At 45.3% G+C, this 14,031-nt stretch overlaps 1 protein-coding gene across 1 annotated transcript in view; it reads right to left on the reverse strand.

Moving 5' to 3' along the window:
* Positions 1-14,031, reverse strand: part of LOC128457432 (cell adhesion molecule DSCAML1-like) — a 47,955-nt gene that overhangs the window by 16,188 nt on the left and 17,736 nt on the right. The window contains 4 exon segments of the mRNA XM_053442114.1: positions 222-518; positions 826-1,101; positions 2,361-2,639; positions 2,757-2,903. Of these exon segments, the coding sequence (XP_053298089.1) occupies positions 222-518; positions 826-1,101; positions 2,361-2,639; positions 2,757-2,903 (999 nt within the window).

A 14,031-nucleotide genomic window follows, 5' to 3' on the forward strand; every position in this document is an offset into this window, starting at 1 on the left:
CAGATAAACAGACAGACATATAAACAGACAAGAAAGATAGACAGATAGCTAGATAGCTAGATAGATAGATAGATAGAAAGATAGAAAGATAGATAGATAGACAGACAGATAGATAGATAGACAGACAGATAGATAGATAGATATGCTCTATTCTGCTCACTAAGCCAATATGTGTTTGTTTCAGGTGTAGAGTGCATTTATATTGAAAAGCAGACAGGCACCTCTTACGTTTATGCGCGCTTGGTACTCGGCGCTACCGGCCGAGTTGCGTGCGACGCAACGGTACACTCCCCCATCCCGGATGAGCGGGCTGCTGACGTTGACGTGCGACACGGTCAAGCCGTCCGACAGGGTGTACTGGCTGGTCTTGTAGGTGGAGTCCCGAACCACAGGCTCGTCGTCCAGCGTCCAGGTGATCGAGGGGGGCGGGGCTCCTTTGGCCCCGCACATGAGGGAGAAAGGCTCGCCGGGGTTCACCACCCGCTCGCTGAAGGAAGACACGATACGAGGAGTACCATCTGAGAATAGAGAGAATGGAGAGACACAATTGAGAAAATTGCAACAGAAAAGCTAAATGTGGATATAAATTATAAAGACTATATACACTATAACACTATCTCTGCTTAATTTTTTAAAGGCCCAATTACTTGTTTTATGGATCTATCAAAGTATTCAGATAAAGAACGGAGAAAGTACCACAGCAACAGTAGGAGCTTCAGTAACAAAGACCATGGTTTCCTGTCATTGTAAGTAACAGTGCTGTCATAAAATGCCTGCCCTGTTTGCAGAATCTGAACTTCCTTGTGACCATCTCTGTCCACCTACCCTCTAGCAGAATAATGGAAAAGTCCTGAGCGGTGTGGCCCTTTCGGGAGGCGAAGCACTGGTAGGCCCCGGAGTGGAACTTCTGTGCCGCGGTGATCTGCAGCGTGTCGTTGTGTTGCCCCTGGATGGAGATGTGCTGGTCAGGGACAATGGGCTCTGTGTTCCTGTACCAGCTGACGGTGTATTCAGGAGAGCCCTCCACAGTGCAGGTGAAAAACAGTGTGCTGCTGATGCCTGTTTTCAGATTCTTAGGCGATAAGGTCACACGTAGTGGATCTGAGAGGAGGAAACACGGGGTCAGAAAATAGTTCAGTTTAAAGAGCCATCGCAGCAATAATTCTTATTGAAAAATGTAATCTATCATGTTGTATATTTTCTGTGTCTATGTTTCACTGTAAACCAGTTTATGTCGTGTCATTATTATACTGCTATACAAATAGAATTATTACCTCCACCAAAGAGATTCTTTTTTAGATCATTATTATTTTGGGGGATTTTGGTGCAGGTCCGAGGACTGATCCAGGAATTTTTTACAATACAATCTTTAATATAGCAAACAATTAAAAATTGTAATCCATCATAATAACAATAATTAATAAGAAATAACCTTTTTGAAAAAAATACATGAATTTCTACACCTTCTACATGAATCTTAAATCATTAAACTGGGTTTAAAAATGACATGGATTCATACACACAGTGTGTTCATGGGGGGAAAGAGAGAGTACAATCAGCAGTGGTGACTCAATCAGTTTGACACACTCATTAAAAAAGCAGCTGGAGTTATCTCTTCACATCTCTGTCCACTGTGTGTGTTAAGTGTGTGTGTGTGTGTGTGTGTGTGTGTGTGTGTGTGTGTGTGTGTGTGTGAGAGAGAGAGAGAGAGCGAGGGAGAGAGTTAGTATGTACATGTGTGTGTGCAAATGTCAGTGAGCAATAAGGCAGCTGGTGGTGTGTGCTGGGGGGCAATGCTGTGCCTCCCCCCCTCACCCTGTCAGAGTCACAGAGTGTGCTGCCATGATGTGCCCACTGGCAAAGCCTACCGCCCCTCTATTCTCTCCCTCTGTCTCGCCTTCCTCCGCTCTTTGTTTCTTTGTATACCCAACACAATGTACATTTATCTCCGCCACACTTATTATCTTGTTATAACATGGTAGATAATGTCATTCCAGCACTGTCTGGATCTCTGACCGGCCCCTCGGTGACCCCTCGTCTTTATCTCCGTCGTCCTCACCCTCTTTCTCTCTGACGGTGAATGGTGCTGGCAGCTGTGTTATGGATTCAGTCTCAGTGAATTACGGCCCTGTCTCTCTTTTTGAGAGCTGATATGACGGGGCATCATACAGCTCGCGCACGCTTGTTACAGACACACTCTAGGTGTGACTTATACGTGCGCCTCAAACCAAAAAAAGAAAGAGATTTGTGAATGTGTCGGTCCGCCAGGGTGATTCACAGAGCAGACAGTGTGGGAGTCTGTCAGTGTCTTAGTGAATGTGTGTGTGTGCATGTGTGTTTGTGTGTTTGTGCTCACACACCTATAACGTGAAGCTGTCCAGACACCTCCTTTGAGCCAAAACTGTTGGTGACCTCACAGGCATAGCTGCCACTGTCCTCCAGCCTCAGGTCACTGATGGTGAGCCCTGTCAAACGCCGTGTCCAGCGGGCATCTGAGGGCAGGGGGCGGCCGTCTTTCAGCCAGCGTACGGTGGGGCTGGGGTAACCTCCTGCGGTGCAGGGGAGCTCGATGCTCTGGCCTGCCTGCACCTCCCCTGCTTGGAAGCTGTCCAGGATGGTGGGCGAGGACTCGTTGGGGTCTAGAGAGAGAGAGAGAGAGAGAGAGAGAGAGAGAGAGATATGGGGATTAACATTTCCTCAGGACAAAGCGAACCACGAGAGCAGCTTGAGTGAACTGACAACGGCAACCTGCTTACCCATTACGGAGAGCCTGGCTCCATTGCTTTGCCGCGTCTCGCCGCTGTACTTATGCTTGGTGATGCACCGGTATGTGGAGAGGGCGTCCTCCTTCTGAACATCAGAGATGTAAAGAGCTCCGAAGGAGGTGAGAGAGAACCTGTTACCTGAGGAAGACACATTGAGTAAAGGTTAATTCCCCCAGAAAGAAGCATTAGACAAACAGAAACAAACGCACACATGAAGTTGATCATTCTGCTACAAAGCTTTTGTGCTCATTGCAAAACCACATTGTGTGATGAACAAACAGCAGCCGGAGCCGTTGGCACAACCTGCCTGATAATGCTGCTTCCCAAAACTTGGCACTCTCTCAAGGCCTCGAGGACACACAGCGGTCACTCGCACCACCCGTAGACGGAGCAGAGAAAAGATTTATAGTCCCCTTTTAAGCACAATGTAAAACTCTTAAGCGCCACACTATCATCGGCAAACTATCCAAACGTTAGTTTTCTCCCTCGCACCTTTCAAGTGCGGTGAACAAGTGCGCAACTGTGTGACGGGCGCCTGCCCGCTCTCGACCTCGCGTTTGTTCTGTGTTTCACATTTCATGCTGCTCAGAGAACCGTGGTTATGTGGTAACAACCTGAAAAGTTCATGCTGTGCCCAGAAGAACAGAAGCAGAGGGAAGAGAGATGCTTGTTTGCAGTGAGCACCACTCTGCACAAGGAATTCTCTGTATAACTGTTAAAACTGCATATTTTGTCTGGCACACGCACACAACTACACACACACAGCCCTACACACACACAACACATCCCCCATCAGAGTTTCACTTTCTTCTGTTTGTGGTGGTTTAGGTATCTTCTTGAATTCACTGGACCTTATATTTCCGATTGTCACACCATTCGTTACCTCCGCTGAGAAAGTTGCATTTTTATCTGCGTTTGTTATTTATTAAGCAGGATTACGCACAAACAGATTACAATGAAACTTGGTGGAAGGATGTGATATGGGTCCTGAGAACTAATTACATCTCGGTGCGGATCCTGATCAGGGATGGATCCAGGATTCATTTTTTCACTTTCCTTAACACTGAGAGCATTTTTTCCAATGCATTATTGCGTCGATAGTAATTCATGGATTTTATTCAAAAAATCTGGTATGTTCAGCCTTCTGATATATGTGAGTGTATGTATATTGGGGTAGATCCAGATAAAAATCAAAATCTAGTAAAAGTTCATGTGTTTTAATCATGTTCGGAACGTGGATTAATCGCAAAGTTTAGATATCAATAAGAGTTTCAATGGTTTCTTCTGTAGTTTATAGATTTTGTCCAGCTCTTGACTGTCACCTGGTCTCATTCAAGATCCAAGCATCAAACCGACGGCTGAACGTGCTGCATTCACGTGCACCTGTGTTTATCATCATCAATATTTTACCTACAAGCCCCCCTTGTTTGTCTGGGTCTTGCCGAGGGTTGAGTGGGTAAACTGAAGGTAGCAGTTATATGGGCCGTGCGGGTGTTTGCATGGAGCGTACTGTACGACCTAAGAGGAGGCACAGGCTGCAATTTCACAGCAGCCTTTGTTTGCCCCCCAGAATGAAGCCTTACAGGATAATGAGCACTTTAAGACTGCTACACCCACAACACCGACGACTCGCCTGTCACAACACTCTGACATAGGCGGGGGGGGGGGGGGGGGGAGACAGAGTCAGCTGGATCTGTCACAGCCACACTTTCTGTCTGCAGCAGCCGGCTGAATCCATCCCGTCCACAGCCACTGAAACAATGCAGATTACACAATATCACATTATCTCCCTCGCTCTCCGTCCGGCTAAGCTCTGTGGTTTGCTCATGGAATCACTCTGTCGTTATAGTCGACTCTCTCTTCATCCCTTTGTGTGGAACCCTCTGTCTCACCCTTTTCCCTCTGTTTCTCTCCCAGCCGCCTGCTCTCGGTCTCTGAGTGGCAAAGTGGCAGACAGAGTAAAATATTAATTACTAAATCACTGTGCTCCCTCAGCTTTTATTCATGCTGACTTGACTAGATAACGAGAAACAGAGCCAATGTGCATCACACCCGCTCGTAGACACACACACACACACACACACACACACACACACAGAGCAGCAGCAAAACATGCAGACATGCATGCATACAGGAACTATGAATTGCAAAATGGTTGGCAGTTGTTGTTACATAATCCCCCCCCCCCCCATATGAGGTGTAATAACATTTGAACACTTATCCCTTTTCCCACAGCTTTAACTAAACGATATTATCCTAGTATTTAAGAGTATGTCTAAAACAATGTCTGTCTTTCTGTAAAATGCATTTTGAGAAAATGAAAAAATGAATAGCAACTAAAACCAAAATTATTTTTTTGCGTAACACTGATTAAAACAGAGTGACCATTACATAAGAAATTGGATCCTCCAATAAGCTCAGCAGGAACTGTTTTTATGGTTAAAGTGTTTTTTTATCAACTATAAGTGGTTCTTTCAGCCAGGAGGAGAACTCTATGAAAGAGGCTGCGTCGCCTAGAGGACGGCGACATTGTTGATCTTGTGTGAGTTTGGTCAGAGTCTCAGTGAAACTCATTCATGGACAAAATTGTGCAAAATTGTTTGTGATTCCTGGCTGCAGAAGGGGTCCCGAGGGGGAACTACTTCAAACTCTGTTTTTGTAAGTGTAGGATCAGGACAATGATGTGGATTTGTGACAGGAAAAATATAAAACTGAAATTATTCGAAATTATTCCCAGACGAATATGTTAAACATAAAGTTAAATCAATACAACAATTTGAATCGTTTAAAAGGGATATTTTAATTCAATACTTTTTCATATCAATAAAAACTAAGATTATTTCACCCACGTTTAAATTAATTTAATTTCCATCTCTTTGTATTTTTAATAGCAAAATCCTTTTTGGATTAAGGCCACTAAAAAAAAAAAAAATGTGGTGCATTGAAACTACGTTCAGGAATGCATGCACAATAACAGACTCACTCCTATTCAGCAGATTCAGGGAAAGTTAAGAAAAGTCACCTGTGTGCAAGGCACTTAACTCCACCTGCCTTATCGTGGGCCGTTACCCTCTGTGACTGTGAGCGCTGCGACGCTCTGTGACGTGGGAAACGAGGCATTGCTCAAACTAATCGTGCTGTTTGTCCTCAGCAAACCTCTCTTGTGTAATAGAGGTTTTCATTCATTTTTTTTTTTTTTTAATCCAACAAAATGCCCGCGGCCTCGCAGTCACACAGCAGACCAGGCCTACTGCTCTGACAAATTCCAAAGAGGAGGAAAGAAAAAGGGAAAAATAATAGAAGTGTAAATGTGCGAGATGGAGAATAGGAAAAAATAAAAGCTTGACAGAGTCTATAAATAGGATATATACTGTAGCCCGTGTGTGTGTGTGTGTGTGTGAGTTAGTAGCAGCCTCATTTTCTCACATGCAAATGAAGGCGTCGGCGCAAAGATAACGAGGCCCATATTTCCACCTCCTCAGTGGGGCCATTATTTATTGATGTTCTGCATCTTTCTCCCTCCCTCCCACTCTCACGCTTTCTTCATCCTCTCCCTGTTGCTAGGGTCTTCTCACTGCCGTCCTGTTACCAATTCAGCGCACTTTCAGCAATTATTAAAGTGCGGCGTGTTGACAATCATCAAGGTGGCAACAATGAAATGAAAACCTGTGTCGCTTGACTGGAAGGAAAAAAAAAAGTAAAGGTGAATTGGTGAAATTAATCCCGAAATAAAAGTGAGTAGGAGAATGAATTTGCTAATAATAGCTTTCCAGATGCTGCACATTTTTTTTGTGTAATAACACACACACACACACAACATATAACACATTGTCTTTTACTTCCTGAGCGTCTGTGTGGAGTTTGGTCCAGTTCTGTTTTTCCTCTTTAATACCTCTTTAATACCAAATTTAGCGGTTATGCATGGGTGTTTTAAACATGGGGGTAAACCTGCTTAAAGAAAAGTAGCGATTGACTTCTTTACATTGGCAGTGGAGGAGTTTGCCTGTGTGTTTTTCCCCCGTTGCATCATGGTCAATGTCACAGAGGAACCATTAACCTCTCTCCTGGCTGTGTTACCAAATCAGCTCGTTCACCCGGGTTCACCATGTTTCCATCACCGGCGATTGGAACCAGAGTGGATGAAACCCTGCGTCTCCTGCTGAGTCATGTGACCCTGGAGTGAATGCCGATGGATTCCATTCCCATTGCAAACAAAAGCCAGATGTTACTGGTTTGTAGTGGATGTTTTGATCGGTGCAAAAGGGGCTTTGTCAACAAATTCCTTGCGATACTAACGTGTCCAAAATTCATCCATCTCCTGTGGATAAAACAAAACAGGGAGTGCAGGAACATGCAGCACTGAGTTAAAACCCTGCTGTTCCAATGGGAGTTCCCAGTATGGACTCCATATATAATCAGTTTGGAAAAGGCTAATGAGCAATCGAACTCCCATCCTTGTTTTCCTTCTGGCGGATCACTACAGTACAATCTGATCCCCGGAGTCTTTAACTTGCCCAACACCGCTGATGGTCAAAGGCAGTGGTTTCTTGCCTTCAAGGGGGTTTCCCAGTTAAGCTGTTAGTGTATTTTCACCGCTCATTATGATGACTGTAAGCCAATGCAAGGAGAGAATGTGTCAAAGCAGCAGAGGGTCAGAGGTTTCACTCCTCCACAAATTGACAAGAGTGATAGTTGCCTCTGGCCCGACGTGTTTGTCCATCACAGACATGTGGACTGGAGTTGTAACATAACGACTTTGACTCTGAAGAAACTAGGGATGCACCGATTTATCGGCCGAACATCGGTAGCGGCCGATATTCGCCTCGTTTACTGATATCGGCTTATCGGTAATAAACTTGACTTTCACCGATATCATTGGCCGATGTTCATATTTGTTGTAAAACCGCTCCGCGGCTCAGTGTGCGGCACCGGGAGGTCCTAGTCCGGTGGCGCCTAACGGCGTCGCTGGTGCGTGGGCTTTCTTTCTCTTGGACCGCGGGGCGGTGTCCATCGCCGGTGCGGAAGGCGGGCCGTTGGAGGGGACCGGGTACGGCGGTCGGCGGCGGCGACTCTGGACGCGTGTCGGGCCCTTCTCGCGGATCACCTCAGCTACGGCGACCGCTGGGGGAACCCTCCGGCTGGCGCCTAGCAGCTGACTGAGAACTGGTGCGGACCAGGGGAATCCGACTGTTTAATTAAAACAAGCATCGCGAAGGGCCACGGTGGGTGTTGACGCGATGTGATTTCTGCCCGACACTAAAAGCAGGTAAAACTGAGGAGGGCTTGTTAAGTTATCTTGACTCACGCCCTATGGTCAACGCACTAACAATGCTGTGTTGAAACAATGGGTGATATTCAGAGAGTTTGACGTTGAAGAAATTGCATTCTGTACGTCTGCCTTCTATCGCCGCTCTCAACGGCAAGATGCGGTGAGGAATTTGAAAGAAGGTGAGAAGAGTGAGGAGGAGGAGGAGGACGAGGACGAGGAGGAGTGGATCAAAGACTTGTGACTGTCACAGAAAGAAGAAGAAAGAAAAAGAGGAAGAAAAAAACCTGCAGTGAATTCCGTAGATATTCTCTGTACTGCTGGAAGATGCTTGGTGCTCACAAATGCAGACATGCCAGGCGCACACACTGTCACGGGAAAGGCACACACACACACAATCGTACAAACACACACACATACACACACAAACACACACACGAATGGGAAAAACACCTACCAGGCTTAAAATAGGACAAGAAAAATGTCCCTGCTGGAACAAAAAATAATAAACTATGCGGTAAAATTAGCACCGAGGACTCGGCTGCAGAGAAACGGGTTAAAGAAGGAAAATCAGCAACATTGGACTGACTAACTTGATTTAGAGTGGAGAGAAAGAGGATGGAGGGAGCGGAGGGAAAAACAGTAAAAGGGTGGAAAGCGAAGGAGAAGATGGAGGGTAAACTGAGGAGGAGATAACAGTCCACGTCTGTGTTCTCGCCTCCTTTCAAACCTTTATGCAAAAACAAGGGGGGGGGGGGTGCATCTGTATTCAAAGGGAGAGCCCTCTCAGCCCTCCCTTTGCTCTCTCCTCTCTCTATGCTCTGTACATTAAAAAGCCCCAAGTAGAAGCAGGTGTCAACCAATTAAATATATACACTTTCCTGGCTTTTATTCCGCGGCACTCTTACTTAACATCCATGAATAGCAGCCTCTTAACTCCCTTCAATTCGCATTCAGAGCGGCTTTTATTGGCACAACTGATGTGTAACAACTGCGTCTGCATCCCCCCCAGTGAAGGAGACTTTGTTAACACGAGCAAACGGTTCACACGGAGGGCAATGAGCACAACACCGCTATTTAACAAAAACTTCCATGAGCAATATCTGTACATCAGCATAGTTTTCTCCCTTCTTGCATCCTCTCTGTGGTTTGCTCATTTTGTAGACGGGAGGAGGAGGAGGAGGAGGATGGGTGGGAGGGGGTGTTGAAGAAGCCGCAGCTCTGTCATGTTTTCATTAAAAAGCCACGCTCCACTGTCTAATCCTGACTGCTGTCCTCTCTCCAAACCAATCCTGACTGCTTACCTCATCTTTCAATCATGCTCTTCCTCTCCCTGACCCTTCCTCCCACTGTGGCGTGTGTCGTACAGCGACTGGCCTCGAGTGAAGGGGATGTTGGAAAGTTGGGAGGCGGCACGGAGGTGAGGAGCAGACTGAGGTGGAGGTTGAGGAGGTCGAGGGCGAGGGAGCAGACAGAGAGAGAGAGAGAGAGAGAGCATGAGTCCGGTTTCTCCACTGAGATGGGACCGCGTCTCTTCTGCTCCGCTGCCTGCCCCGTCCCAATTTGCCCCAGTGTGACTTTCAACAGTAAACACTGGGGGAGGGGATGGCGTGGGGTGGGGGGCAGCCTGAGGAGCGGCTGAATGGACAGCCGTGGGAAGGACATAAAACTGTATGCAAAGAAGACGTCGTCTGCGTGGGTATAACTCAACGCAAACACCGCAGAGACACCGTGTTTCCCCTCCATAAAGCCGCCCAAAACCAGACAGGGCACGACGATGCTGCATAAAGCTAAATGGACCATCTCCGATAGAGCCAGCGCGGAGAAGATTAAGCATCAGTAGAAGCATCAGAGGAAACGGAGGGATGGTGGGGAAAAGAGGGGTGGGAGTATTGGAGAGAAATGGGGAGAAATGTAGAAATAGGGCTCCATTATTCATGACGTGTGTTTCATGTGCTTGGTGACATCTGGGACAGCAGTGATAATGAGAGTCCCGGGAGAGAGGAACACACACACATGCACACACACACACACACACACACACACACACACACACACACACACACACACACACACACACACACACACACACACACACACACACACACACACACACTGCACCATACCTAAGCGTGCCACCACGGTCCAAAAACCTCCCCTCTAGTGGATATCCCATTAACTCATATTTAACACGTGCACTAAGGCTTAAACACCCAAGTAACTCGGTTCTTTCAAAAATGTCACTCAGTAAAAGTAAACATCCAGCAGCGAAAAGCTCCCGCCCCTCCACCTTGTTTTGACTTAGCTGCAGATAAGAGACAGAGCTGGATATATGCTGTGTGTGTCTGCCATCATATGTGTGTGTCCGTGTGTGTGTCCATGATGCAGTGTACTCCAGCTTAGCCCATAGCCCAGGGCAGTGAGCTGCATTAGTGGCACTGAGTGAGCTGCCTGGTCCCTCCCTATTAGAGTGCTGGTGGCAGAGGAGTGTCACTGCCCGGCAGGACGAGAGAGAGAGAGAGAGAGGGAGAGAGAGAGAGAGAGAGAGAGAGAGATTAACTGCTAGACACACACACACGCGTACATTTACAGTGTTTACCAAAAGGGATTGTTGAAATCCCCACACGCCAAATGACTATAAATACACTTGGAACAAAAGAATCAAATATCATCATCTCACCTTTACCAAAGTCAAACAACAGAAATCGACATCACGATTGTCGTCAACTGTGACATCGAGAGTCACATGTCAATAAAAACTGGTCTGTGTTACACGGTAAAGGTCGACTCTGGTTTCTTCCTCTTCACAAAAACAACCAGTGAAGAAAAGTTCAGCGAGCAAGAACTCAAATCAATTATTTCACTAAAAAGAAGCAGTTCAGCAAAACCACAATGCACAAAGTAATCTATTACAAGTAAATTCCTGCAATATATGATTTAACATACAAGTGTGATTTCATTGGTGTAGCTTTATGTGAGTAGGAGAATATTAAATCATATCTTTGATTTAATAATAATAAATAAAGGAAATAGTATTACTTGTAAGAATAACAACATGTGTGATGGAAAAGAAATAGTAGAAAAAAGTGTACTCTAGCCAAAGTGGAGCACAGTACTCCTTTTGTTTTTTTTCCTGTGCTGATGGAGTTGACGCTTCACATCCCTGTGACCAGATGTTTTATTCATCTCACAAACACGTTGGATTATATTTCATCAGAACACAATTGGAGAGGCGGTGGACTAGTAGCAGAAACATTGGAAGGTCTCTGGTTCGACTCTTCGCAGTGACAATAAAAACATACCTGGATGGACAAACCCTGGATCTGTTCAGAAAGTCCAAAGAGGACTCTCCCTACCCCCACTGTCTAAGTGCCCCTGAGCAAGGCACCTTACTCCCACAACATCTGCTCCCCGGGCTCCGTGCATGGCTGCCCACTGCTCTGTGTGTCCTGTTATGTTCACCAGATGGGTCAAAAGCAGAGGATACATTTCCCTAATCTGCATGTATTGTGATTGTGCATGTGTTTGGGATCAATAAATGTATCTTACAATGATGTTCCGTGTAGTGTTCACATGTTCTCGCTGCATCGGGTTCCTGCCACAGTCAGAAGGTGAGCATGTGACCTGGACACTCTAAACCTCCAGGTGTGAATCCTCTAATACACTGGGGACCAACCCAGGCAGCAACGGAAAAAAGAGACGAATCAATTATTGAATCGATACCAAATATTGATATTTCGATCATCGAGTTTGACTTTGTTTCTTCTCAAACTGGAGCATGTTTTCTAAGTGCACTACAATCATAAATCTAATATTTTTGAGTTTCTCAGTGTTGTGTGGATGAAACAAGTAGAACATTTCACTCTGGGCTTAGGACAATTGTGACTGTGACATATTTTCCCTCATGGCTCAAACCATACGAGCAAAAAAGGGAAGAGAATTACCGTCTGATGGATCGATTGAGACATCTTAAGAGACTTTTGCTGTCGGGAGAAACAGAAGGAGCAAACACCTCACATACTGTCTCCATGTTGAATTATTGACGTACCAACACGTGGCACTCACTAAGCACACACACAAACAACACAACCACGAAACGTCTCGCCCTGTTCCTCCGCTGTTTCTGTCACATTTACACCCAAAGCAGCAGGTTCGAGCCCCCCCCCCGCAGTCAATCACAGCCTGCAGTGTTGATCTGACCTCTGCGTGTGTTTGGACAGCGAACACGGGGCGGATCAATAGGCCTGATTGAGAGGTCATGTCGGAACATGGCACATGGATGACCACCAGAGATTCCATTTGATCCATGATCACGACTGCGTTGCGGCCTATGCTGACAACCAGCCAGTGTAAAAAAAAAATCAAAATCACCACATCACAAACTGTGAAAACACTACATCACACTACATCAATCTCTGACGCAGCGAATCACAACGTGGATTGTGTTGATTTCACGACATCATAAGCAATCTCTGAAATTGGCATAAGGGAGTTATTTCCCTTATCTTTTCTTATCTTATCGAAACACTCATCACACATCTAATCAGATTCATACTTTTAGTTTGGAGTGATTTAATTGTTGGCTATTTCGCATTATCGGCTGAAATCTGATGGAAGTTTGGAGAACAACAGTGGAGCCACACTTCAAACCAACAATTTCAGAGGATTAGAGTAGAAAATCTCTGCCGTTCATAATAAGACACAGAAAAATGAAGAGGGGAAATCAGGAACAAAAAACTTCGTGCCACCGATGCTGAACTGTTGAGTCTAAATAAGCATTTTCCTTAAATGAAATTTCTTAGAAGAGCCTGCTGTAATCTTCTCACACTAATCCCTCGTTCTTCAGCCTAAACAAAAGAGTGGAGGGAAAGGAAGAAAGAGAAAACGGGTAAAACCGCTTTACTCAAATCCTATTTCTTAGCCCAATCCAGACCATATAAGGCTTCCAGCTCTCTTTCTTTAAGCCCTGACACAAGCCGTCCAGCTTTCACTTTCATAATGACCCGGGCTGTGGTTAGAAGTGACACCTGTATCCTTTACACCAGTATTTAGGTACAGCGTCTGATCAAATACTGAAAACAAAGCTATAAGAATTATTCAAATCAAAATAAATTGTATTTGTATAGCCCATACTCACAAATCACAGTTCACCACATAGGGTTTAACAAGGTGCGATACTCTGCCCTCAACCCTCGATTAGAGTGAGGAAAAACTACCAAAACCAGAGAGAATCATAAATGATGGATCCCTCTCCCAGGACGGACAGATAAATACAAAATAACAATATTAAAGACATTCATGAGTACATCTATATTTAGTGTACTTATACAAAACAAAAATGGCATGATGAGTTAGGACTAGGGGCCTGTTTTCGAGGGATTACTTGGTTCAACTTTGACTGGTTTGCATGTTCACTGACATTTTGGGAAATTTGAATTATGAATAAATATAGGTCAGTAAGATTAACAATATTGGTCTACCAATAAGCTTGGACCAGACTTACGAGGACACCCAATTGAAACATGGAAAAACCTGATTTATTTAATACTTCTGTAGTTTTTGTATAGCAAACACAATTTTAATCTTTGCTTTCCAAGGAAAAGAAAAGAAGGACTATTTGAGATCCTCTCCCTCAGCCTTACAGTAGCCATTATAGGATGTTATTATGACCAACAGAAATGATAATCAAAGCTCAGGTGATACTAAACTTGTGAACCAAAAGCAGAGTTCTCCGTCTGTCTCCCTCTCTCTGAGTCGTCTTATTCTCACACAGCCGGGGCTGGAAGGGTGAGAGAGCGGCCAGCTTCCTGTCAGAGTGACGTGCTCGCAGGGGCTTTCCCATCTCTTCCTCTTTCACTGATTGACACTGATACACTGATGCTCTGTAGACGTACTCATGCTGCATGTGTGTGTGTGTGTCAAGGCTTGTGTGTGCTTGATGTAGACACAAAAGGGAAAAAAGGCGAAGGAGAGCGGCGACGGCGGCGGCAGCTATAGTGT

Source organism: Pleuronectes platessa, chromosome 15 (genome assembly GCF_947347685.1).
Source record: "Pleuronectes platessa chromosome 15, fPlePla1.1, whole genome shotgun sequence".
NCBI classification, from domain to species: Eukaryota; Metazoa; Chordata; class Actinopteri; order Pleuronectiformes; family Pleuronectidae; genus Pleuronectes; species Pleuronectes platessa.